The sequence below is a fragment of the Crocodylus siamensis genome, chromosome 2 (assembly GCF_052110815.1).
Source record: "Crocodylus siamensis isolate JL-2025a chromosome 2, ASM5211081v1, whole genome shotgun sequence".
Taxonomy (NCBI): domain Eukaryota; kingdom Metazoa; phylum Chordata; order Crocodylia; family Crocodylidae; genus Crocodylus; species Crocodylus siamensis.
This window is the reverse complement of record NC_143396.1, coordinates 91,050,174-91,078,086: the sequence shown is the minus strand read 5'-3', so window position 1 is coordinate 91,078,086 and position 27,913 is coordinate 91,050,174. Positions and strand designations below refer to the sequence as shown.

The 27,913-nt window shown below is 41.0% G+C and overlaps 1 protein-coding gene across 6 annotated transcripts in view; it reads left to right on the top strand.

Annotated features, from left to right (window-relative positions):
• ZNF827 (zinc finger protein 827) overlaps positions 1–27,913 on the top strand; it is a 152,797-nt gene that overhangs the window by 40,524 nt on the left and 84,360 nt on the right. For 5 of the 6 annotated variants that reach the window (XR_016440763.1, XM_090036342.1, XM_090036341.1 and 2 more), the window contains exons 3-5: positions 102–274; positions 14,636–15,116; positions 25,505–25,732. Coding sequence is in view for 5 of the 6 variants with exons in the window: in XM_090036342.1 (XP_089892468.1) it covers positions 102–274; positions 14,636–15,116; positions 25,505–25,732 (882 nt within the window). In the remaining variant the exon portion in view is untranslated. The remainder of the gene's footprint in view (positions 1–101; positions 275–14,635; positions 15,117–25,504; positions 25,733–27,913) is intronic. The other variant, XM_090036343.1, reaches the window with a different exon arrangement.

The following is a 27,913-nucleotide window of genomic DNA, read 5'->3' as shown; positions in this document are numbered from 1 at the left end:
ACTTAAATTTAAAAATGATATGTGGGTACGTTTACAAGAAGAAAGTATTCTACTCATGGCTTTAAAAGCTCTTCTCTTTTTTTTTCTCCCCTTCTGCTAAGCTTCAGAAGAAGAAGGAGGAAAACCTTTTCAGTGTCCAATCTGTGGCTTGGTTATAAAGAGGAAGAGTTACTGGAAACGACATATGGTGATTCACACAGGTTTAAAGAGTCACCAGTGCCCACTCTGTCCCTTCCGCTGTGCACGCAAGGACAATCTCAAATCACACATGAAGGTAAGGGATCTGTTCACTATCAAGGAATAGACTGTGTCAACAACTAAACAAATAGAAAAAAGAATGTGTCTGACTAAAAGTAATACTTAAGGGCAGGGCGGGGAGGGGGGAAGGGATATTATTTTCTTACCTGTGCTACTAAACCATCTTGTGATTAAAAATGAAAGCATAAAATATAAAATATTAAAGTTAGATTTTAAAAATTCCTTCTGCAATTTTATACAGTTTGGACAGTGAAAGTAGACTCCGTTTTACTTTTTGCCTGCCCTGGTTGAGCACATATGGTAAAGTTAGGGTTGCAGGCACTTCAGTGAAATATTTTAAAAAAATATTTCTATTAACTTCGGAGAGGGGTGTGTGTGAAAAAGTGTTACTTCTTTTTGGAACAATACTCACTATTTGAGGCCTGTACTACCTGAAGTAAATTTTATGTATATGTTAAATTGGCAAAAGCAAACAATTTTAAGTAGTATCTCCAGTAGGCTTAATAGAATGTAGGGTGATAGGTGTCACTTTCTAGATAGCAGGGGTGGCCAGCTTGTGGCACAAGGGATGGCATGGACAGCCACTGGCAGATCAATGAGGGGGCAAGCAGCACAGCAGAAGATAGGCAGGGAGCAAAAGACTGAGCATGAGATCCAGCAGGGAGCACAGAGTAGAAAGCAGAGCAGCAGATCAGGAAGAGGAAGGGGTTTGGAGTGGCACACCTGCCAAGAAAGTTGGCCCCTGCTGCTATAAAGGGTATGTCTGTAGCCATTGACTTCAGTTGAGTCATTGTGGTTTACACTTCACGTAGGCAAGGCTAGCAGAACCCATCCCTGACCATTCTGAGTTTACTCCATCATGTCTCACCATTCTGAGTTTACTCCATCATGTCTCAAGTGTCATGCCTTTAGATCTTACAGGATGGACTTCGTATTTTTAGAGTGGCTCCTGGGCCACTGTACCAGGTGCATTGCTCATTAGGTCTTACTCCATCAGGTCTGCCTGGGTTGAGGACATGCAGTTCTTCCTTTCAGGAGCCTGTGACCAACAGTAAGTGCAGTTCAACCTCTTCAGGCAGAAGTATGTTTTCACTTCTAATGCTAGGAGCAAAAGCATATGAGCAAAGAGAAAAAGGGGTTTTGTTTTTTGAAGGAGGGGGTGGGACTTTGGGGGGCGGTTTTGAATAACACACAGTCTGTAACAGGTCTGTATTACCTAAGACCTGGCACTCCATGGTGTAGGCCCTAGGCAAGAACCCGGTTTTTTGATCCCCAGACAACTTATCCGCATTTGTTCCCTGCTGCAGTTTATCTATTTCCTGGTGATATTTTCTATTGCCTTCTAGTTTTTTTGTGTTTGCGAGTTGGGACCTTTCTCTTTGCAGGCCAGTCTGATAAACTCAGTGTGGGTAGGGGGGGGTCCAGATATAAGACATTAAAGGCAATGAATGGCACATATATTGTCTCTTAAGTACTGGCAGATGGATGGTTCTCTGACTCTGTTTTGTCTATGTATAGTCAGCATCTTCATGAATTAACTCCATTTGTCTTGAATCAAACCACCTTACAACAATCAGAAATACTTAGAACCTACAGTATTTGTAACTCATCACAGCAGCTCCCCGTCTGTCAGAACACTGCTGCAGAGAAATCAGAAACAGAGAAGGACCAGAGTTCTTTTATGCTGTGTGTTTATGCCCCAGAACATACAAGTTTTATAGGGGTAATGTTAGTTTTCTGAAATTGGAATCTGGTACATCAGGGGTGTCAAATTCACTGCAGGTACCATGCCAGATACAGACTGCAGGGGCTTCTCCCAGGCTGGATCCACAGATCCAATTTGGGTAGCAGTGTGGGGCCATTTTTGGGTGGCAGTGCAGATCCAGGGGCATGTGGAACACAGTAGCAGCATGGGTCTGGGGGGGTGTGGCAGCATGGGACTGTGTTGAGCTAGCAGCCTGGACCCAGGGGGTTGCTGTCAATGGCCATTTCCATTGGGCTCCAGGGACTCCAAATTCTGTGGCATGCCCTTCTTCCCAACTTCTAGTAGCCCGTTGGATTACTGGTAGACCACAGATCAAATTGCAGAGCATACGGTTAGATTGTTGCATAACCTTCCAAGAGATGTGGGTATAATGTTGGTAGCAATAATTAGACTGGGCAAAGGACTAGATAGAATTTAAGAAAATATTTCCATGCCATGAAATGGATGGACTTAAAGACCTGTGTTAACTCATCCACTATTGCTAACCTTCTAACTCAAGGAATTTGAGGGAGGCCTTCAATAAAGTATTGGTTATATATCCTTGGGATATTATTCCACATCTAAAATTTTATTTTTTTTTAAAACCTCCTTTGTAAGTTCTATTAAAACATTGCACTGCCCTGTGTAACGTTTCATCTTTCAACAAAGATTTTCATCATAAAAAAAGGTACCAAAGATTTAATTATGTAGAGCAGTCCCCAAGAATGTCTGACAGCACCAAAGACTATTTTTAATTGTTCTGCTCTGTGTGAAGAACTGAGGTTTAATCAATTCAAGCTATTTGTAAACAGAAACAATGCATGTCTGCTAACACCTTATAAGCCATGTCTCATCCTAATAGTGCGATAAGAATAACAGCTGACCCTTTTCTGTATTAATACTAGCTATTACCTTTGTGATACAGACAGACACTAACTTGTGAGAAATTTCACCTCATATCACAGATAAGAACTGCAGGCCTTATAGGGGATACTGTTTTAAAATGATTTCAGCACAAGTCTGTAATTCAGAACAATTCTACACTGGTGTGTGGTAGCTGTTTGTTCAAATCCTCTAAAATCCCTCAAAATCCTGCAAACCCTCAAAGCACACACACATACACTCTTCTGCCCCAAAGGCAATAAAATTTTGCATGTTACTTGGTAACATTAATGTGTTTAAATTATATAACGGGTGTTTGCATGTTGCTACTTTGACATCACATTTCTTTAGTCCATGATGTCCTCAGTGGTGGGGGTTTGGTAAATTCCCATCTGCTCTAAAAGTGTGCCCGTATGTGGTTCCTAAAGTTTTACTCTTTCACCCCTTCAGATCAACATGTGCGTGAGGTCTGTTTGTTTCTTGGTGCAATTCAGGGTGTTGATATTGATCTTTTGTGATTCAGATACTACGTACCTGCAAACCTTTATCTTTTTTCTCTTTCACTGTAACAGTGAGATGCACTGGCACACAATAGAAGAGCATCTCCAAATTTAAACCTCTGGTGATTCACAACTGTTCTCAGTGGATAGCTCTCAACACGATCATTTGATTCTCATTTGATTAAACAGTCTGAATGCAAATGTGAAATAATAGCACATGAGTATTTTCAGTCTTTGGTCTGAGTGAAAGGGTGAAAGAACTATTAGTGTTAAATTTATTCCTGGTTTGTGGGATGAAGTGCATCTTCACCATGTTTCAAAGTGGTTAACTGATTTGGCACAGTTTAAAAAAAAATCCATAAAACTATTCATAAACCCAGAGTCACTTATAAAAAAGAGATTTTATATATGAATCAATAAAATAAACTAGCAGATTCCAGCAAGCCACATCCTTACCATGGAGGTGGGGCATGCAGGCTGCAAGTCTTGGCACTTGACACAGTTTAGTCTCACAGGTCATGATGGAGCATGTTGGGGGCTGTGGTTGACACTGCGTATACAAATGCATAGAAGTATGAGTAGGATTCAGTAGGCTATTCTAAATCCACAGCATACAGAGATTTGAAGGAAATACTTTATAAAAATTGCTTCCTAAAAACAAAAGTGTGTTCACAACAGAATATGGGAAAGCCTAAAGAAATAGACTAATCAGAGGTCTTACGGTAAAACAGAAGTTGTTAATTGGAGAGGCAGTATGGGTTCTCATCATCATTTAGAGATTTAATGGCACTATTTAGCTTTTTGTGGGTAAAGAGGGAATTTACCTACACAGACTGTTTTTACTTGCCACACCCAATCAATTTACAGTGGCTGCAGATAAGATTGTGTATTATCTCTGGGGAAGTGTGGTTTCACAAAACAAAGGACTCGCTGTAGAATGCTGTACTGGAATAGGTCTGTTTATCAGGCTATACTATCTGCTCAGACAGGATTCCACCTAAATCCAGACCCAACACATGTTGGTAAAGATATGATAGTATCTAGTATGTGAGCCACACAATAACACCTCCTGCCATGCCACACGTGATTGTGGGATCCAGCCTCAGATCCTATCCTGCCTTATTGCTGGTATAGGGGAGCCAGATCTGTAGCTGCAGGACTCTTAGCCTTGCTAATGTGTGAGGCGGAGGCACTAAGCCCCAGGACCTGTGGGGCTTTTCTTCCTGACCGCTGTGGGGTGCTGCTGCGGCTGAGAATCCCCTCAAGTGTGGGACTCACAGCTCTGGCAGCACTTGGCGCACCCCTGAGGCTGGGAGCCCCATCAGCTGACAGGGTTCCCAGCCGCTGGGGGGGGACCCTGCTATAGGAACAAATTAAAAGGAGAGAGACCAGCTATAAAATTATCACTCATTTTTCAGCTCTACCTTTATAGCTGGTTGGACCTTTTTATGGCATGATAGTTAATTTGCATGTGTAGCCAGTCTAAATTAATTGTGCAAGTAATTGGTTAATTGCATAATGCGTGTAATATGTAGAAGGGACCTCAGTTTTATGTTCAGCTGAACAGGATGACAGATGTTACTTCTTTCAGGGCATTTGTCCTATTATGCTTGTCTTCAGAATCCAAGCAGTTTTTTCTCATGACATTTGGGACTAACCAGCCCAGAGCTGCAGTATCTGCACCCCTCTGTAGAACTGTATATGTTGTAGGTCTTTTCCAGATCCACACAGTACTTAGAAATTCTGAGTTTTGCTTTCTGTGAATGATTATAGGATTTCATATTGGGATTGCTTCTTTTTTCCTGTTTTCCATTTTATGCAGTAGAAAAAACAGTTTCTAATACCTTTATGTCAATTAGAACATGCTAATTAGACCAGGTCATGGTCACTGAAAATATTTTTGGTGTCTTGTCTCCAGGTAAGGAACACCTTACTAGACAGAATAATGGACTCATTCCGAGCTAATCATGTTCACATCTATACAAACTTTTTTGACAGCACTTCAACCAGTAGAGGTCCTTTCCTAGAACCACTCACAACAGGAGGTGTGGACGTGAAAGACGAGAAGGAAAGCACCCTTGCATGCATGTTACAGGAATGGGGGATTGAGAGGATACTGCCATTTCAGGCACAGAATGTTATCTTTAATTGCTGTATGATATTTCGGTTGTTAGGGAAACCTAAAATAGATGCAGTACAGAATTTATAACTGAACATAGTTGTTTTATTGGCCTGTGATGGGGACAACAACCATAGCATCTGCATAAGCCCAAATGTCAGTCCTTACCTTTTGGTCTTGCGTCCTTGGAAAGTCTGTCAGGTGTGGTTGCAGTTGCTCTCATCTCAGATGTATTTTGGAGATCACAGCATGGTTTCAACAGGTGTTCTAAGCATTGAAACTGATGTTAAGCAAAATAGAGAGGCAAAGAGCAAAGAAAATAGTTCCTGAGACCTTTCCTACAGGTCTTCTCTACATGTTCAGGTAAAGATGCTATAGGATCACATGTGCATGGCAGGAAGCGTGATTGTGGGATTGTGCATTAGATCCCATTGCACCTTATTGCTGTGGCAGGGGGAGCCCAATTATGGGCTCCCCCTGCATTAGCAAGAAGCAGTCTCCCATGACTGGGAGGTCCCTCTGCTGAGGAGACTCCCATCCACAGGAATCACGTGCAGCAAGGGCTGAGAGGCCTAGCTGGGACAGAGTCCTGTCAACTGAAAATCTCTTAGCCCTGGCTCTTTGTGTGGTGCACCTGGGCCCATCAGCCACAGGGTGCTGCTGCGATCTCTCAGCACCTGGGGTGTGTGGAGCACCCTGCAGCTGGGAGATCACAGCCCCTGCCACCTCCTAGCCTCAAGGGTGTGTTGTGGTCCCCAGCAGCTGCATTCTCCCAGCTGCCGACTGCCTACACATGCAAATTAAAGTTAGCTAGAAACCAGCTATAAAATTATTACATATTTTTAAGCAATAACTTTATCTCTGGTTGGACCTCTTTTAATTTGCCATAGTTAATTTGCAGGTGTAGCCAGTCTAAATGTATTGTGAAATTAACAAGGTACTTGCACAATAGATATAATATGTAGAAGGGGCCACAGTTATCTCGATGCATATACACTTTTTGAAGATTAGAAAAACAATATTATTTTAGAAGGATCAGAAAAGTGATTATTTGGGAAGGATGTCTCAGCCTTTTCAGTTTCCCCTTCTAGGCTACTGTGGATGAAATTCACTTCAGAGCAGTGCTGTAGGCATCCATCAGTCAGCTTCTGGCCCTGTAGTATCTCAGGGGTATGCAGTCACTACCACACAGCTTCTTGCTCCAGCTCTCCATGTTCCTTGTGGAGAAACAGGCCAAGATCACAGAGCTTCATGCCAGAAAAGAAACAGGGTGTCAGCCTAAGTACTAAAAAACATAATTTGGACCAAAATTTTTGTAAGTAAGTATGTACTGTATAATATAGAGACATTTATAGTTATAGTTTTATATCTTGCAAAAGAAGAAGCTTGAAGTAGAAATAGGTTAACTAGATTGCCTGGTAGTGGAAGAGGATCTTAACATAGAGGATATTGTTGCAGCATGATGAAACGGCAGAAATCAAAGAGATGATTGTGTAAACTAAACAGAAAAGGCAGATCAGGCTGTGGAGGTGGGGGAAGGGGTAGCATTACTTTCACCATTGAATCAATTGTGTCTGTGGTTGTGCTAAGGGGACCAAACAGTAGGCTCTGTGGATGTGTCTAGATGAGCTTGCACATCCATTTCCCCAGGGACAAATAGCAATAGCACATAGTTGTGCTGCTGTTGCTTGCCCCCAGGAAACATCCATGCATGTGTGCTCTGGTGTGTAGCAGGTAGAGTAGGGGAGGTTGGGGCCAGTACCTGGGCTGGCCCCAGCAGGCTTACTTGGGGTCCTGGGGGCCTCCCAGGGGTCCAGTAGTGGCAATCCAGCCTCAGGGAGCCTGGCCAGCAGCCAGACTATGGATCTGGCTGCACAGGCTCCAGTTCTGTGCAGCACACACTGCCGTGTGTACCACACTGCTTTTTTCTAGTGTGTGTTTATCACGGTGTCAAACCCATTCTGCCACGCTGCAAGTTATCAGTGCTGGAAATACCTGCATGTCTGGACATGCCGTGCATGACTAAAAATCTTATGTCCTAGGGATACAAATATATTAATAGAGTTACGTATATAACCAGCCTCCAGATTAGGAAAAGGGTGCTGAATACATGATGTGGAGAGTAATCAGGGAGACAATTGCATCTAGTCAGTAGTTAAAGTCAGCAACTTCAAACGTCTGCTTTTAAACTGGTCAGTTTTCACACTGAGACAAGGTTAAGACAAGGAACTTCAGCATCTACAATTAAACAGTTCTAGAGCACAGCAGAGGAGGAGAATAGTTGTGGCAGGAGGGGCCTTTAGGGGTGCCGTGACCTCCCCTAGCACCCCTACCTACCCCACCAAATTGGGTCTTGAATGCACCCTCTATCTCACCCGCCACGTCTTGTTGGTATATCATTAATGGGAGGCTGCCTTCCTGCCCTCCTTGGCATGGGATCTTACTGTACCGGAGCTGCGCCCTCACGGGTGCCCCCTCACTTCTCCTGCGGCCCATCTCTCGTGTTCTCGTAACCCACGCCAGGGCCTTGCCCTTCTACCACCGCCCACTCTGGGCCTTGCCTCTATAGGCTCGCCCCCTTCCCGGGGCCTGCTTAATAGGCTCGCGCTCCCTGCCCGCACTGGGGCCCTTGCTCACGTTTCTCCCACTCGCCACGGTCAGGGCTCAGGCAGCCGCAGCCTTACCTGGCCCCAGATCCCTTCTAGGGTTCTACGCCCACTGGGCTTCTGCCTACACCAAGCTCTTCCCAAAGCTGCCCACACTGGGCTGAGGTCAGGACACCCCCAAAATGCGGCACCCTCTGTGGTGCTAGAAAGTCCCCCCTTCTACCAGGGAGCTCCCTTGAGGCCTCCTCCACCCCTACAGCCTCACCCAGTCCTCCAGTTCGTAACAGTAACCAAAATCAAAATCTCCCTCTCCTGGGTTATAACACAACTTCCAAGCCAACCTGGCTCCCTCTCACATATCTCCTTGTTATCAAGGTTTCTTCCACCCAGTACTGTCAAGCAGGTGCTCTGCTCTGCCTCTTAGGCTGCCAGCAGAGGAACTGACTCTGGCCTTAGCCTTCTCTGTTTATAAAGGCCAGGCCCTGCCCCCTGGCGGTCAGCTGACCCAGTCAGTTGCCATAGCAACTCCCACCTGCTGCCCTGGTGAATGGCAGCTGAGCCTATTTACTACTATTCAGTAGCAGGCACCCTAGTGCCCTGCTACAATAGTCTTTGCTTAGTCTTAAGAAACATGGAGGTATTTGTTCAAAAGTAACTCTTGCTGAATTAATTGCTCATTGTACCTCTTATGTTAAATAAGTTTAACACACTTGGAGGAAGGTTCCTACCCTTAGAAAAATACCTTTTCTCATGTAAGTCAGCTAGTGGCAAATCTTGAATTTCTCTTTGTAAAGAAAAGGCACTAAGGGCTGACTTTGCAAATCCCAGATAATACCAGATAAATTAATTGAAATGACAAAACATAGAATTACTAAACACCTGAATTGGTGTGGTATGATTGGAAGGCACTGGTTCTGTAAAAGAATATCATGCTCGCATCTACTAGAATACATTGAGCATGTCAACAAAATAATGGATAAAGGACATTCAACTGAGATAATTTATTTGGCCTTTAAAAAACCCTTTGGCAAAGTCACTCACTAAGAGGCTGTCAAGAAAATTAAGTAGTTGTAAAGAGAGGAGTGAAGTACTATCAAAGATTAGGAAGTTACCAAGAGACAGTAAAACAAAGGGTAGGAATAAATTATCAATTTTAAGCATGACAAAAGGTTAACAGAAGTGTGCTCCAAACTAGGGCAGGGGTTGTTTTTATAGATTTAGTCATGATCTATGGAAAAACTACAGGTGACACAAAGTTATTTAAGTCAAGACTAGATAAGATTGAGAAGAACCTCAAAAGGACCAAACAAAGGTAGGGGATTGATCAGCATGGTAGCAAGTGAAATTGTTGGCAAATATGTGGTAGTGCATATTGGAAACAGTTTGAGTTAATCATGCTTGTAGCTGCATTTAAGACAACAAATTGTAACCATTCAGGGAAAATACCTGAATGTCACTGTAAACAGCTCAGTGAAACCTGTCCTCAGTGTACAGCAGTGGTTAAAATGCAAATTACATATTTAAATACCTCTTAAAATCATATTGGAAATATTACAATGGCATTATGTAAACAGGAGGCTCAGTTTTGTATATTGTGCTCAATTTTGGTCATTCTGCATCTAGTAAGGATTATAAATGAGCGACAATTTATTAGCAGTATGGCAAGAAAAGAGAAGCTGAAAAAAGTGGGACTGCTTGGTCTGGAGCTGAGGGGAGACCAAAATAATAAATACATGTCAGAGAAAATAATCTAAACTTTTTATTCTCTTGTGTAGTACAACTACAAAAAACACTAAAAACAAAGTAAGTTTGAAATGTATGTAGTTACCCTCTAATTCTGGTAATACACACACACATTTAAATTTCTGTGCCTTTCATGCTTCACATTAAGCATATGTAAAAGTGCTTGTGGGATTGAGGCTACAGCCAAAAAGGCTACAGCCAATATTTTACTACATAATATTTTTAAGACCAAGATTAAAACAAAATTTAGGAAATTGTGGACGATATCCACAGTACATTAAATAGAATACAAAATGTATAAACTCTCATGCACCTGTGGGTAGATCAGCCAATTGTTGATAGGTATTAGGAGGAAACTTGTATGGAATAGTTATCCTAGAACTGTCTGTTAAAGGGTTCCTTGCTTTTTTTCCCCTGTGAAGCATCTGCAAGTAGCTATTGCCTATAGTAAACCAATTTCTATAACTCTTTGCTGCTGTCCAGGACCTAGGATGTGAATGACAGTTAAAATCTCTTTTAAGGAAAATCATAATTTTCTTTTTCTATTAGTATTTATATTTTAAGCCAGTTATTATTTATTGGAATTTTAAAAGTACTGCTAGAAGCAGCTTATATGCAGTGCTCTAAAAACTAACACCTGGGCATGACGCTGTTTTAATAATGTCTTATGATTTAATCTTGCGCCCTTGAATTGTGGTATAATACCTTCCAAATTCTCTTTTTAAAATTCAGTTGGCAGGAAGTTCTCCTTTTTTCTCCTTCATGAAATTCCTTTTGTACATCTGCAAAAGTGTAATGTAGAGTGCGTTTTGTTTTAAGACAAAGCAGGCCCTGGCAGCCTGGGTGATGTTGCTGCTGTGACCTCTGAGAAGGGAAATCCAAGTCACAGAGATCTGCTCTCTCTTTTCATCAGCATTCTTCAAAGGTGGCCTGCTGAGCCCTTCGAAAGGAAGCTGAGCTGTCATAAAGACTTTGTCACCTGACTGAGACCATGGCTTTGAGTGGCTTCAAAAGAAATCATATTCATGGCTGTGACATGGAGCCTCCAGAAGAATTTGTTAAAAAGAGGGTGGGGAGAGACTGATTCTTGGGGATCCTAAAGATATAGCCTAACATATGGATCTCAGTGTGTATATGAGATAAAGTTACTGTAGTAATAGTGCTTGCAACCTTTAGCTCATCTCTGCACCCCTCAAAAAGGAAAAATCACATTCCACAATATTTTCAGTAGTGTTTACAGCACTTTCATTATATTTTTTCCTATCTATAGTATATCACATTATTCTACTGTGGTTGAGATTTAAAACTGACTCTGGATGATGTAAAAGCTGGGCTTCAGCAGTGGTCTTTAATTTTTCATTTGTTGCCATTTAAAAAAAATATTAATGAATCCAACTCATAAAGTAATAGATTTAACTTTCAGAAACATAATCAATCCCCCCAAACATACACCAGAACAGACATTCATCTTCTGTCACCAGTGCTAGCACAATCCAAATCAATAACTTAAAGCAGGGGTGTCAAACATATGGCCAGTGGGCTGGATCCATCCTCTGAAGCCATATAACCTGGCCACTGGTGCTGCCCATCGGTCTCAGAGTGACCCACATGCCACGTGTTGTGCCGGATTGCCCTGTGTGGTGCATGGGGTGCCCGTTCCAGCTCGTGTCCCGGAGTGGAAAGCAGCTGCTGTGAACCTCTCAGCTCCAGAGAGGCTGTGTGCTGCTCTGGGGCTGTGCTATATGCACAGTTGCTCTGGGGCTCCATGGGGCTCCATACTGCACAACCTAGTGCTGGCAGCACAGCTCCAGATCCAAAATGTGGAGCTGGTCTGTGGGTCTGATGTGGCCCACAGATTAATACCACACCACACTTTGGGCCTTGGTCTGGATGAGTTTGGCACGCTTGCATAAAGTTTACTTGTTTTGTAAACAGCACATTTGTATCATGTTAAGAATGTTGTTCTCTAAATTATGTTCTGCTGAGATTCCCTCTGACTCTCTGAGTACCACCTAAACTTTGCAACTTTTGGGTACTGCTGCTCTGTAAATCAGAGCAGCATCAATGAAATGCAGTTTTACTGAGTGCAGAGCGGTATAGAACAGGAGCGAGATGTTTGGCTCACTAACCACTCATCTCTGCCAGCCTTAAATCAGATCCTGTTTAGATCACTGGTAAATCTGGTTGAAATACAAGATTTCTGGTTCACAAGAGATTTGCATATATTTTTTATAATATGCATATGGTTTTCATTTGACCAGACTGAAACCAAGTTTTTAAAAACAATTTCTCATGAACAGGAGATTCTGAAAAAGTTTTATTGTGGAAACAACAAAATACAGTGTTTCCAAAATGAAATATGCTGTGAGGGAAATCTGCATGGTGAGCTATCCTGGAGCCATAGGCTAAGTACAGATAGTCAGAAAGCCTGAGGCTGAATCGATTCAGTCTTTGAAGGTTAGCCTAAGATGCACAGATTGAATTGAAACAGAAGTAAACACTCAGGCCAGAAGCCAGGGGACACTAGAGCACAGCTGTCTGGCTGTATGTTCACTTCCTCTTCCTGCTGCCCCAGAGGTCTCTGGGATTTGCAGTCCAGACTTAAAGCATCAGGACTCTGCAGGGTTGCTCATCACTTCTTCCTGCTTCCAGGTGCCTCTGGGATTTGTAGTTCACAATTGCAGCCAGCAGTAAGTTTGAGCACGGGAAGGGGTGTTTAACCTTCATCTCTGCCCTTTCCCCCATTCCTGAAGACTGGGCTGCATCCCCAGCTAGGCATCCCCCCCCCCCACTTGTCAGCCAGCCCTCACTGCTCTGGCTAGAGAGCAGAGAGGTGGGGCCAACCCTGCTCTCTGGAGCAGACAGCACAGCCCAGGGTTGCAAAATGCTGGGATCCTGCAAGACTCTGATTTAACTTAAACCAGGAAGGGGTCTGGGACAGAAGTTCCATAAACTGGTTCAACCCAAATCACTTAAGTCTGATACCATTTTCAACCAGGTTTATCTTAAATCAGTTTTAGCCATTTTAAAACTGGTTTATGTGCACTAAGTTTCTGTTTTGTTACAGGTTTAAACCAGTTTCTGATCACTTAAACCAGTTTATGTGTAGCTTCTGTCCCTAGCGATAGACTCTAAGAGCCTGGGTCTTCCTAGGGTCCCAGTCCTGGCTCTGTGGCAGGGAGACCAGGCTCTGAGGTACCACAGTTAATGCTGTAGCTTCCCAGTCTGCTGTTGCAGAGTTGGGAACTGAGCTCCAGTTAGAACTTGGGGTCCCAGGACTTTCAGACTCCCATGTTCACAGCAGTGAGTTATAAAGTCTTGGCTGGCTGCGTTCCGTCACTCTGGAAGTACCAAGGTCAATAAGGAAATGAGACAGGGTCACATGAGAACCCTGCCTTTGACCTGATGATGGTTATTGAACCCCAGATGCTTTAGGTAAAACATTTCAGGTTCAATGAACAGCCATTTCTCAACAAAAATCTGTTTTGTTGAAAAACTTCCAACCACTCTAGTTGAGTGAAAATGATTGTATTGATTTCAGCCTAGTGCCAGTTCATCCAGATCATACATTCACTCAGGGGTCTAGAACAAATTTACATGTCTGGCAATCTTTGCTCGAGGAATATCTAGGGTTAATATTGGGTAATTGTATCACAATGCACTGAGGAAGTTGTATAGGCAAGTTTGCTTTGCACCTGCTGGCATTATGCTTGGCTTAGTTACCCCCTTCTTAAATGCTATATAGATATAGATATATATATATATAGATATGTAGATATATATACACATACATATATACTATAATGCTATACCCCCCCAATATATGCACATTTTATATAAAACATGCATATATTTGTGAGGTAGCTCTGAATGGCAGTAATTGGGGGAGACCCCCAATGTACTAGGCCAGTGGATCTGTGGTACACAGCCAACCTGTCAGTGCCACGTGTTAACAGATTTATTATAATTACTTTATATGACAGAAAATTGCTGGTGGTATTTAAGGTTGAACTGAAAAATTTGCTGGTCGTACTTAAGGTTGTATTGTTTTAAATTGATGGTGCACAGCCTGTCCCTGTTTGGGACCCACTGTGCTAGGCAAACGTATAGGCAGGCACAGTTCCTGCCCAGAACACATTGAAGATGTTCAATACAAACAAAAAACCAAACCAAGCCCAAACAAAACAAAACAAAAAACAAAAAGGTAAATATTTCCAGGTAGTGCTTGACCAACAATATGGGCTGTTTCATTATATTTATTTGTTGCCATAAAATCTTTCATTTTCTGATAGAATAAGTTAGCCACTGACAACGGTTGTTGCAATTTAGATAAACAGAAACCATTTTTTTTCTTTTAATAGAGGATTCATATGGGACTTAAACTAAGTAGAAGGGTTGCTATTCACATTAGTATGTTTCCAGGTTTGCACTGTTTATAGAGGGCTATTAGGCTATTCTTCTATAGGAAGAGTCAGTTTTATGCAGTGGTGAACGTTAGGATCAGGTCATAAGGGCTACCAATTTTGATGATGCAGAAAAATGTCCTATTTTATTTTTCAGCAGGCCTTGAGATTTAGATACTTTGCCCTCTGTATGCAATAATGCTATTTTTATTAATAATGGATTTTATTCAGCATCTTTCATGTCAGCTAACTGGCAAACCTTTCATTTCATTTTCTTAATAAAAATGTGTGCCAGTGTGGCATAGGGGTGAAACATCTCCAATATTTGTATAGCTTGTTTCTTAAATGTAGGTGTTTTTTGTTCTTAACCATTTAATCAGGTTCACCAACACCAGGACAGGGGAGAGACCTTCCAGTGCCAGCTATGCCCTTTCACCTCCTCCCGCCACTTCAGCTTGAAACTCCACATGCGTTGCCATCAGCACTTCCTCAGGACAGAATCCAAAGTGAAGGAGGAAATCCCAGAAACTGAGATCAAGGGGTCACCACAGCTAAATAATGACTCTTGTCCTACACAGAAGAGGGAAGGAGGATCTGAGCTTATAGGACCTGCTTCTGTGTCTAAAACACCTGACCTGGCTGGGCAGGCCAGTACTGGTGTTCCACCCTTATTAGTAAAGGAAGAGCCCAAAGATGACACTGCCATCTCAGCTGCATCCTTTGCTCTTAGCACTGTCGACAGAGCTGCCAACAACAGAAAGCTGAAAGACTCCTCTGACTTTGTGGCCAATACAGCCTCAGCATTATTCAGCCAGGACATCTCTGTCAAGATGGCGTCGGACTTTCTCATGAAGCTGTCAGGTAATTGATCGGCGGGCAGCAGATGCCACTCCTCCTTCAAGCTTAAGAAACCCTTCTGTTTTGTACGTGCTAACTTATGGATTTGTCAGAGTTTTTTTAAAAAGAAATATAAATTGGGCCGAAGAGGACCTGCTCAAGTCATACTGAATCAGCATCAGAATCTAGAAATTCAGAAAGTCATATTCCTAGTTCCTGGATGTAAGAATTAAACTAGAATTCTGGGGAGGTCCCATAGTTTAATTCTTACATCCAGGAACTCGCATCCAGTTCCTTACATCCAGGAACTTTTACATATAGGATCTCAGTTTCTGGGAAGGCTTAATTCTTACATCCAGGAACTAGGAATAAGACCTCCAGATTCTAGTGCTGATTTCAGTATGACCTGAGCAGGTCCTGTTCAGCCCAATTTTCATAAGAGCTGGGCATCCATAGAATCCAGTTGAAGTCAGTCAGAGCCACGAATGCATAGCATTTCAGAAAATCAGGCCTTTTGGCTCCCTCTGCCTTTACTTACCTGGTATACGGGGCTATTAATGCTCTCTCCACCTCAGGAATTTGAGGACCTTAATCAATCAATGGAAGTATGTAAAGTATGGAAGGCGTGTTACTTTATTTTCTTGATTATCATCATCAAAATGTTGATAGCCCAAGAGACACATGAAGACATTCTGAAAGTCTTTATTATCTTTTTAAAATTGAATTCCGTGTCTAATGCAGGTGGTGGTGCCTTTTTCCTCCCTGAGATGGTTGCCTGCTGAATAATTTTATGAAACTGAATGTATGCGTCTAGGGAGAGTCCACCGCATTTTCTGTATTCCGTTGTTGATTTGACTGAATATTTCAGTATTGAGAATATCCTGGAGGGGAGGGATGTATTACACTAAACATTTTAAAAATTGTATTTACAGTTAAAAAGAAAGAAAGGCGGGGAAAAGGTTGGCAGAGAATCCAGCTTGTCTAACATGTAGATGGCAGTCCCCAAGGTGATTTGCAAATGCCATATCAGTCCTTTGGAGATTGACAGTAGGAGAATAATTGGTCACCCCCTTCCTTTAAATGGAATTTGAGTTGCATTTCAGTAAATGTCATTGCCAGGTGAACCAGAGGTTCAGCTTTGCTGTAATGTGTGCCTGCTTGGTGATACTGCAGTCATGTCTTTTGGAATTGCTCAAAGTCCTGATCTGCCCCGGATCTTTGTACCTCTGGGAGCACAAATACTTCTTGCTTGTGAATGTAGGTTGGAATGAGAAGAGATGGAAAATAAAGGCTAAGGCTTCATACAGCCAGTCAGCAAAAAGGAAAAGGGTGAAGGAAAAGAGGAATAAGAAGTTTAACAGGATGGGAATACCAAAACAATTTCCACTATGTGTCAGAAGCAGCAAGGAAAAGCTCAGCATTTTAGAAGTGTGGTGACATTTTGTCCCTTTTTGATATGGAAGAACATTTGCTGTTACTGTGTTTCCATTTTATTTTTGTTGTGTTTAAAATGTAGATTAAAAGAATTGTTTGGGGGGTTTTGTGACATCTATTGTAGATGAGCTAGATAAGCATTGCTTAAGTGCATGTTATGCAGTAAGTGGCTCTAGACCTCCATTGTACTGAATAGTAAATAATAGAGCTCATGATGGCTTCTTACAGCATGAATGAGAGCAGAAAGCAAGAGAAGGGGAAAAGCCTGCTCACTGAAAAAGCACACAACATTTTGATCTGTCACTTTCTACGTAATATTTGATGAGGAGCTGTTTATGGTTTGGCAGATAGTCATGCTTTCAATGACTGATCTATTGGCATCAGAAAGAGAATGCAACTGTATGTTACTCATGCAAAAGGCCCATGCATTTATTTTATGGTGACTTACTAAAGGTCTTGAAACCTGACTTGTATGCACTGTTACCTAGCAACATGTTATAAAGTCACTGGGGAGTGAGATGTATCTGTAATTTTGTGTGTGTGCATATTTGGATGAAAATGTACTGCTACAATCACCAAGTTTACTACCCTAGGAAGAAGATGTTACATTACGTTATGCTGTGTTATGTTATGTTAGAGGGAAAGGAACCTGTTTTCCAAGGAACCTTACATTTTGGGGCAGAATTTACGGTTCTGTATGTTCAACTGCTGTTATTACCTATGCAGTATACCACAGAATAATAGCAGTCGAGGGTTTTTTTTGTTTAGCAGCTTTGCTAAATATTAGCTATGGTTTTGCTAACTGTTTCCAGGTTTTTAACTTACCATGCTGAACCCAATCCTTTTGATTTGCTCCTTTTAGACTGGTTCAGTCTATTAAAACTTCTATTATTAGACTTACCTTTTCAAGAAATTACATATTTCCACTCTTCAAATTGCACATACCAGACACTTGGCATAGAGAAAATCAGACTGGAGGTGACTTTTTAAGATTTTCTTAAATAAAAGATAAAAACCTAGTTAACAAATTTTAAATCCAAAAAAACCTTAACCCCACCAAACCACAAAACAGATTGCAAAATACTTTCCCCGTTTTTGTCCATATTCAACAATTCTTGTGAGCATTTCTTTAAAGTGCTTCCAAGTATTTTATTTAAATTGGAGAGGCTTATAGATTATATTGATTATTAGTTACTGAGGATGAACAAACAGCATATGTATATTTGTTTTAGCCCTGATCCATCATATTATCCAAGTCTGGACTTAACTTTTCCCCTATTTAAATGAATCTACTCACATGCTTCAAGTTATGTGTGAACTGAAGTGTTTTGCTGGATCAGGGCAACGTGTTGTCTGCTCCTGTGCATCAATTCTGTATAGAACTGTATTTGTGTGTTAAACTGCAGAGTGCTTTCTTCTGTTTTTAAAGGTTTCAGCATTAGAAATTTCAAAAAATGTATCCGTTTAAAATATTTAGCCCTTCCACTCATTTTTTAAATTTGCTTCCTATTGTTATAAAGCAGGGTTTTCTCTCATTAAGCCAAATTACCATGGCCAGCATAGTATAATAAAACTGTTACTGCGCTAGTGTTATGTGTAGAATTTACTTTCATAATGTTTTAAAATAAATGAGTCCCATTGAAATAAATGTGATTCTAGCACTATTGATTTCAAAGGGACTTTGTGTGGAAACGATAATTGTAAAGCACACTTCATTCGCTCCCTCCCTCCCTCTTCCATTTCTGTTGCTCTGCACAACATCTCTTTACAGCCTTTTGTTGCATATTTTCAGTTGTACACTGCTTCTACTGTTCTTCTTATGTCGTCTGAATTACTCATGTGATAACACTTTAATGTGGAATAAGGCTAACAGGGCCACATATAAAGTGTGGCTAGCTGCACACTATGTTTAACGGGATAGAAAAAAAGATAACCTTTCTAATTCATGACTGATGTCAGAGCCATACAAAAATACAAATCGTATGTTTTTTGGAAATAATACCATGTTGGGATTTTGCTAACTGGCCGAAAATCACTTTATACTCTGAGATCATGTTTTCTGAGCTGAGTTCATTGGTGGAAAAAATGAAGTCCTAAATCAGCTGACTGCTACAAACAAAATTAGATATTAAGATATTAAGATTATTCATATTGCATGGACCCTTGAAATTTGTGGGGGTCAAGCAAGCAATATGAAATGCTGCAAAGCTTGTCATCAGCAGCGCTGCACCGGCTAGTTTGGAGATTCTTCAAAAGGCTATTTTTTAAATAGTATAAAAAGTAGGCCCAATTACATTTTTGTAATTGTTATATTTCTTTAGCAGTTTCAAAGAGAATATATGCAGCATATTCTTTCAAGTTAATAGTTTATGTCAAAGTGGGAGATTTCAGTTAGGATATATTAGCACACAAGACTGGCGATTTATTGGCCAAAGGTCTGATATTGGTCTTAGGTTAGGCCAGTGGTTTTCAACCTTTTTTCATTTGTGGACCTCTAAACATTTTTAAAAGGAGGTGCAGACCCTTTTGGAAATTTCAGATGGAGGCATACCCCCCCCCCTTTGAATTGTAAGTGTGGATATTCACATACTTTTGATTGGTCATAGTTGTCTTTTGCAGACTTCTTAAACATAGTCTGCAGACTCCCAGTGATCCATAGATCACAAATTGAAAAACACTGGTGTGGACTTCTGATGCCATCAGGATACTGCTTTGAATCATCTCTTCAGATTCAGAATTTCACCAGGACTCTTACTTGAAAGTAAAACTCAGAAAGGCCATTAACAGAGTTAATTGAAGCTTAGGCAAATAAAAGCTTTTAATCATCTTTGTCTCTGATATATCATCAGTTTCCCCTTCCCTTTGCCAATTGGTTGTGAGGTTTTTTTTGGCATCATGTCACATATCTTACACCTCCCTGAAACGCCTAAAATTTAGCCAGAAGTAGCACTGTAAACTCTGCTCTGCTGCAGTCACATGAATTTCAGTGTGGAAAACTACTTCCCAATGTCACCTGTCCCAGTGTACATAAGGCAACATATATATCTACCTGTGATTCTAGAGAGTGTATTTTCAATCTAGATTTGAAATGAACATCAGTTCTATTAGCAAAAACAAAGACAATGATAATTCTGTTTTTCCTGTGATGACTCCTGCCTAGAGCAATGGATCCATAATTTATGGGCCTGTCTGTCAGATCCACTGGAATACAGACAGTTTGTTCTTTCAGTTTGTTTTCAATAAAGTTCCCCTTACCAGCATTTTACACCAACCTTCCCTTTTACAGTCTGTGCTTTTATGGGGGAGAGCAGGGATTTCCACTCCTTTTTCCTCTGTATCAGCCTTTTGCAAGGAATTCTTTCCTATCAGAAACAAATTTAACTTTATTTCTTCCCACCCACAGCGTTGTCCTTACCTGGCATGGAGGGGAGAGTCTTTGCAAATGATCTTGCCACATGGTGGTAAGAAGCCAGGACCTTGCTGCATACAAGATTGAGGATATACCAGAGAGTTCAACACGGTGGTTCAGGCAACTGACTTGCTTCCGTTCAGGGCAAGCAGCACTCCACTTGACTGGCAAACAGTTTGGCATACCGTTAAGGACAGTAGCAGAGTTGAACCGTGCAAGCCTTCAGCTTAGCAGAACATTTATGTAACCATAAAGACAGCAAACGTGTCCTGGCTTATTCAGTAGGCTCCACAAAAATGAGCCTCCCCCATTTTTCTGCATATCTCTTCCTATGACATGTCACATACATACTCCACACTCTTCTGGATTGATTGTTCAGTAGCTGGCTAAAACCCAGTCAGAAAAGGAGAAAGGGAACTTCTTGTAGCAGTATTTGTATATAAACTAATGCTTCATGGTTTTCTTAAAGCTCAGATCCCTCCCAAGCATATTTATCCTTCAGTTCAAGGGAGCTTTAAGAGAAACCAGGGTAGTCAGCTGTCCTTTTTCCAAACCTTTTACTATTCCCAACCTTAAAATATTCCGAAATAAAATTATTTTCTGAGCTATGAACTTTAACAGTGTATGGGACCTTATAAGTCCTTGAACAGTTGGGGAGTTTAGTAGCAGCATCCTTTCCTTTTAAACCTTTTCTACCCTGTAATGTCATTGCCTGGGTTGGGACTGTCCAAGTTTGAGGCAGCCAGGAGCCACATGAGGTGAGGGTCATAGACCCAGGACCAGTGCCCATCCGGGATTCCCCATGCTATTTGGGCAGTCCAGCAACCATCCCCCCCACCTCACTCCCTGCCATGCACAAAACCCAGCAGCTTGTCTCCCTGCTCTCCTGGCCACAGGCACTGCATGGGCACCTTCAAAATTCGCTGCTGTGCAAACAGTTTGGCCCCTTTCCCCTGTCCTGCTCTGAGTCCAAGGGGGTAGGGACAGGAAATAGAAGCCAGAAGAGGAACGGGGAACCCAAAGAACCCAAATGCCATAGCAGGAGCAATAGAAACGAATTCACCAATTCTTCCTCTTGCAGAGGGTACAGATTTTTCTCCAGTCCTGGCTATCTTCAAGCATAAACTGTGGTCTCCATAGAGGTTACCAGAGTTCATCTCTATATTTTTTCCCCCACCTTTCTATTAGTATAGCAAAAAATGGCCAGTAAAAGACGCATCAGTTGTACCTTTACTGACCTCACCTTCCTTTTGGATGTGAAGGTCCAGTAACCAAAAGGGTTTCTTCAAATATAGTGAATATGATTAATCCAAATCCGTTGGCTGTTCCCAGTCTCCAGTGCCCAGAAATTCTCATCTGGGGCGTAAGTGTTTATTGAGTCATTCAGATGTTCTAACCTCAATCCTATCCTGGCTAAAGTGCTGTTCCTCTTGTTTTCCTGCCATAAAATTCACAGTGGAGTTCCCTATGGAAAGGTTTTGTCTCATCTGCCAAGTTCTGGGAGGAAGTTATTTAAGTTCAGGTCTCAGTACTTTCTGTCATTCAGCTTCTTCCATGGAGTCTTTGGTTGCATCTTGCTGTCACATGTCTCTTGTATTTTGTGACAACTAATAAGACAGTTTGGTATTATTCTGATGTAATATGGGGACAGAGTCATTTGTTACAACTACTTTGAACCATGGTGGGTTTATTTGCTCTCTCTGTCGATCTCTTTTCTTGTGGCCTTCAGTTCAGCAGAAAGGTTAAGTGCTTGGGGATTCTTTTACTGTCTTAAATTCTTTCTTTCAATTATCCAGTAGATGGACCACTGGCTAGTACTTCATTGTGCCCAACGTATAACACTGAGCTTCGCTTGAAGCTGTCTGTGACTTTTCTTTTTTTCAGTCATAGGCATTTTGACCATTTAGAAATACACAGTAAGTAAACTGGTAAGCAGCTTCTGTCAAAACCTTTCAGCTTAGTGGTGGAAGCCCAAGGCTTTTTCTTGTGGTGTTTGGCAGTTTCAGGAAAGTGCGTCATTATCTTTAAAGATCTACTTTGCCAAGTGGATCAAATGGTCCCATTTTCAAGAAAGATAAAACTCAGCAATCTGGAAATCTTTGGGTCTTATTCTGTTAGTTATTCATCATGTAATGAAAGAAGAAACATTGGCCCTCTGAAAAAAAGCTGCTGCTTGCTGATCAATACATTTTTTCTATGCATTACACAATTGAACTGCTATCCTCTTTGGATTCAATCTACAGGCAACATATCCTTCAGTTTGTTCTCATTGTATTTCAGGATGAAGGTAAGCTAATACAAGTTAATTATATCTGTGTATGTAATTTTTTGTGTGTAAATAGAGAACATTATTCATTCTGGAAAGAAATAATTGTGTAGTTCAAAGCTATTTGAATAGACTTAACATCTCTTTAATCCTAACTTGGTTCTAATTTGTAAAAGGTTTTTCAGTTGTCTTTTTTTATATGACCCACAGTCACCTTTATTTGCAATGGCTTTTGTTAGGCCTGTTCGCTGTTTCTCCCAGTCTGCTTGGTGATTTGTCACTGGTTGCTATTTCTCATGTATTGTGAATCCTCTCCAGAGTTCTGGATCTAAGACAGGAGTGAGATAAAATGAGTTCGCTTGCCTGTAATTTTAATTTATCTTAGTATGGATCCACTTCCTTATGCTTACATACTGCTCTGCGTAGGCTTGGTTTACCTTAGAAATACCCTTTTGTGCCGGTTTAGTTGAACTGTTTCTGGTTTTGGTTTTTGGAGGGTTTTTCTGCTTTTTTTTTTTGTAGCTAGACCTGAACAAAAATTATCCGTTCAACTAAACTGGGTGTATGTGGATACTTTTATATTGGGGTAGGTTAAACTGATGTAAGCCAGGTGTTTAATTTGGACACAGTTGCAGTGGGTTAGCTGCTCTTGTATGTGTGTTACCATCACACCTTTATTTTAAAACAGTGCAACTTTATGCATAGACAAGGCCTATGAGTTTCCCTTTCCTGAGCAATAAAAAAAGCTAACACTGGTAACATTCAAATGAGAATATTCATTTGTTGCCTTTACTTGTTTCAGTCACCTTCTGTTTCCTTTATTTCCTGCAAATTAACACCCACTGAGATGACTGGGGCAATTCCTACCTTTTGGAGCTACTGTTCTTGGCTCTCTGAAGCCTGTAGCAGGGAGCTGATTACCTGAAGTTACCTTCTGTCCAGATTTTTTATTCTTCACACCCATAGGAGCCAGAAAGATTTTTTTTCCTTATTTAAAATTGCAGTTGAGAGTCTGCAGCATCTTTCCATACTATACTACCACATGCTGGCCCAGTTCGAGCCCTAGAATAGATTAGCTTGTGTAGAGGTGGGGTGCGAGAGACAGTGAGGCAGATGACTCAGGCCTGGACAAGAGATGGTAGAAGTGTTCTGTGTGGAACTGACTGCTGATGAAAAATCACTATGGGAACCATAACTTGCATTTTGGTGAATTTGAAATTTGTCTGGGGGCATAAATGCTAATCGTGCATACTAACAAGAACACATTTAAGCCTATTTAATTCCTTAAGAGAGAACGGTGGATATGCATTGAAACGTACATGTTGATTCAGTATGCACAATTTGTGCCACTTCCTGAAATCCTGTTCTTTCAGAGGATCTGGCCAACTAGCAAGCCAGTCTGAAACTACAGGTCCCCCAGAGCCAAACCAAGCAGCCCTGTAATGTAAACAGCAGGGCTTCAAGTTTTGCAGTAGAAGCTAATGCAATCTTTCTAAAAAACAGGTAGCAGTTCAGGATTGGAATGTGAGCTCAGTTTAAAAATGGGAAGTAAAAGTTGAACCACTCACTGCCAGAATGTTCATCGTCTTCCATTGTTTCCAATGGGCTGCAGCCAGGCTGCCTTCCTGGAAGGCATCAGAAAAGGTGGAGGTGCTGGCGATGGGAGCAGTTAGGAAATGAGTGAGGAAGCTGTGAGAAGCTAAAGGAATGGTAGAAGGCATAAGGCAGATTGAATTGGGTTTCTGAGAAGTACTAAGATGGGAAGAAGGGGACTGAAGAGAGCAGGAAATTGACTGAGGGTGTGCCATGAAATGCGGTGTGGCAGAGAGGGAGAATGTGGTAGGAAGGAAAGGAAAGTATGGGGCCTGTGTGTATAAATGTAGAGGAGATGGGAGATGTGGAGAGCATGGAATGGGAGTGAAGTCAGCTGCCTAGTCTGTTCTTAGGCAGGTGAGAAATTAGCAAGGGATAGCTTGGGGTTGCTTCTCTGGCTCCTGGGGTTTGCTGAGCTAAGAGGAGTCCTTTGCCATAAGGACTTATATTTCTATGTTGTATTTCTATTTAAAATGACATCTTGAAAGCCAGTTGGAGGCATGGAGTTTCTCTTAAATATAAGAATCAAAAGAGAGGTTGAAAATGCTACTTTTACCAAAAAAAACCCCCCAACCCTCATGATTGAAGCCATTTTCATAACTTTTTGGTGGGGGACTGACTCACGAATTTTGAATGTTCGGCATTTAAGTGTTAAGTAGCATTCAGGTCCCTGATTGCAGCCAGATGTTCAAATTCAGTGCCAGAGATCCAGCAGCAGCATCTGATAATTAAAGCACTATTTCATTTACCAGTGTATTTATGTGCCCAGCATAAGCTGGACACCAAGGTTTCAGAAACCTGTTTGGGGAAGGAAGTTAGTTCTGTAAGTCTTTTAAAGGATGTTAAAAAAAAAAAAGGCTTTTTTTTTGACTCGGGGCTTGAAATGGTATTCTAACAGAATTGTCAAAATATTGTGATTGTATGGGCTTATTTTTCTTGAGAAGTGTTGGGGGGCCTCTAAAAATCCTAACATTCACCTTGCTAAAATAATTAAAACTCACCATTAGCTGAGTAACTTAAATGTCTGTCCTCTTTATTTCCTTTTTGCACCCCTATCATGCCCTCCTTCCTTATATCTTTTATTTCTTATCTCTTTTCTGTGCTCTTTCTAACTAGTAGCTTGATAAGTTAATGCTCATGGCCTGTGCCAAATTGCCCATTATGTAAAATGCTTGCCTTAGATGTCCATCAAGCCTGTGGACAAAGTACAAACCAGCTTGAATAACCAGGCTGTAGTTGAGGACAGGGGCAGGAAGAAAGAAGGGAGGAAGAGAAAATGCAAATTTCCTTGAGATTCAATGCTCTGACCTTATGTGTCCCAATGTGTTACTTTATATCAGTGTTTCCCAACCAATGTGCCGCGGCACAAAAGTGTGCCGTCAGAAATGAACAGATATGCCGCAGAACTTTGCTATGGCAATGAGCTACCATATGTATGAGGATGGGGAATGCCTTAACAGGTGTGCCGCAGAAATTGTTATTAATGTAAGTGTGCCTTGGGCTGGAAAAATTGGGAAACACTGCTTTATACAAAAGGTAGAGGTGCCTGCCTATCTCCTTGGTCTTTTAAAGTTAGTGTTTTATGTGCTAGTGTCCAATACCTGCTCCAGTCTTTCTCAGGTTAGTTGGTTTGTTCCTGTTACTGGCTGCTGTATGATTATACATTACACACCTCATTAAGTCTCCCTTTCTTTTTTCTTCCTTTGACAGCTGCAAATCAAAAAGAGCCCTTGACTCCTAAATTTAAAGTGAAAGACGAGCCTAAGGATGAAGAAGCTGCAAGTTCAACCTTGTCCAGCTATGCATTCAGCCAGGGATCTGAAGCCTCAGCCCCAAGCCTCCCTGAGGAGAAACTCAAGCCACAGGAAGTGCAGGCAAATGTGTTAAGGCAGGACATGTCAGTCAAGGCAGCGTCTGAGCTCCTTATGAAGCTCTCAGGTAGTAACTAATTTAAAAATATTCAGCCTCTTAAATTTTCCATGTATGCTAGCAGGGATACTTTGAAGAAGGAATGTGTGGCATCAGTTACAATTGAAGGAGCAGTGAAGATATCCACTCATCCACAGCTATTTATAAGGTTCCTATCATCCTATTGCAGTGCACAGATTTAAATGGCCTGCACATTAATTGTTATAAAATAAGCCAAAAGAACTGATGGCTTAAATGTTGAAATAGGCTTAAAACATACCAACATATTCTTATACTTAATTTATTCGTATCTGTTTGTCTCTTTGTGACTATCATTAGAATGTATATGCTTGTCCTGAAATATGCATGAAATATATACCAACATAGCCTTATCAGTTATAGATATTTTGAGCTTTTTCTTTAGTATCCTAAATTGTAAGACTGTGTTGTTGAAAAGAGACTGCAAGTTGGACAGGCTTTCTGCTGTTTTCCAAACCATTTAAACTTGATTCTTTTGCCTTACATTATCTCTCCATATCCAGAGTAGGAATATAAACTCCGGCCTTACAATTGGGTGTTTTGTGTGCGCATGTGTGTGCATGTGAGTGTGAATACATATACAAAGTTGTAGGAGGACTTAAGAAAAACATCATGCTTGTTTTTATTATGGGGTTTTTTGGGTGCAAGTATTGTGAATAAAGGGATTAATCTGGCTGTTTTGGATCCTCTGTGCTGGTAACAGGTACTTTGAGCTTTTAATAAGCTTCAATTTCAGTGAACTCAGAATACCACCTACATTTATGTGACTTTCATGCTGAATTAATGATTTATATCTATAATACAAAAATATAAGCATTAATTTAATGTAATTTTTTGAGGGGAGGGCAGGATTCCCCACAGAGCGCCAAATAATACTAAGTATATTTTTTATTGATTAGCATGCTGTCATAGCCAGTGGGGTGGCATTTTGAATAGAAATAGACAACACTCCAACTGCAGTGTTCTGGTAACAAAGCTCTCCACTTCTATGGATATTAACTGGTGGTTTTTCTGTTTATCTTCGCCCTTGTGTGTGCATGTGTGGATAGCTCTCTAGTCTAATTCCTCTGGAGGTATTATGAACTGTGACTGAGAAGCTTGAATAGTAACAACACTAACCTGGAATCCTGTCTTATGTTAAAACACAAGTTGTTACTGTTTTGTGTATTAGGTTAGAATATGCCTGCTTGAAATATCTGTTGACCTGCTCCACATCTGCTACTCTAAAGAAATTTTCAGAGACAATATATAAAATCTTACATAGTCTTCAGTCACTTTCAGTTGAGAACTCCTTGTGATTAAAGGCTGTAGGAAAGAAAGGCATTAGCAAAGCGCTTCTGTGATCTTTTTAGCAATTCAGCAAAAATTGCTGATTATGGTATTTCTGGCTGATCAATATGTTAGAAAGTAAGGAATTAATTGAGATTTACTTACAAATACTGCCTTGTAGCAGTTGATATTCCTGAGTTAGCCAGCGGGTGGGGTTACACTAACCTTAATTTATATGATGGTGGTGGCTAAATTGTTCAGTTTTCCCATTTGACACAGAAGTTGCAGGGGCTTTGGGGAGCATTAGGATAGAGTTCAGGGTGGGACTGGTCAAATAATATTGTTCTGAAAAGCCTTTTCAGTGTTTTTAAGACTGTTTAATTTCTTGATTTAATTAAGATATAGTAGTTTGAGATGATTATTGAGTTCCCCACCTCATCTAATTAATTCTGTACTGCATTGAAGTGATTGGAATTTTCAGCAGCTTTAAAATCATTTAAAAATAAAGCAACATCCTTTTTTTTGCTGTTGGAAAGACCAGGGATTTGTGGGAAAGGGTATCATTGGATATTCTCGTACTCCTGGGGTAGAAAAGTCTGTTATCAAGTCCACTTTCTAGGCATGGTATACTCTATAAATGGGTGTAAAACAGGTCTTTCAATAGAGTGTACTTGCCTGGTAAAGAATGTGTGGACAATACTTGTTTTTTGTTGAATGCTGTTTGTGCTGCAGTGGGCAAAAAATCTACACACAGTTCTCTGCAAGTCTCACTTACACAGCAGGAAGAGAGCAGCCAGGATCATACTGCAAACACGTGCTCCCATTAGCCTATTTACATAAACAGTAATGCCAATATTTTTAACCCATATTGTAACATTTCATACAGTTTTGTGAGAAATCCAA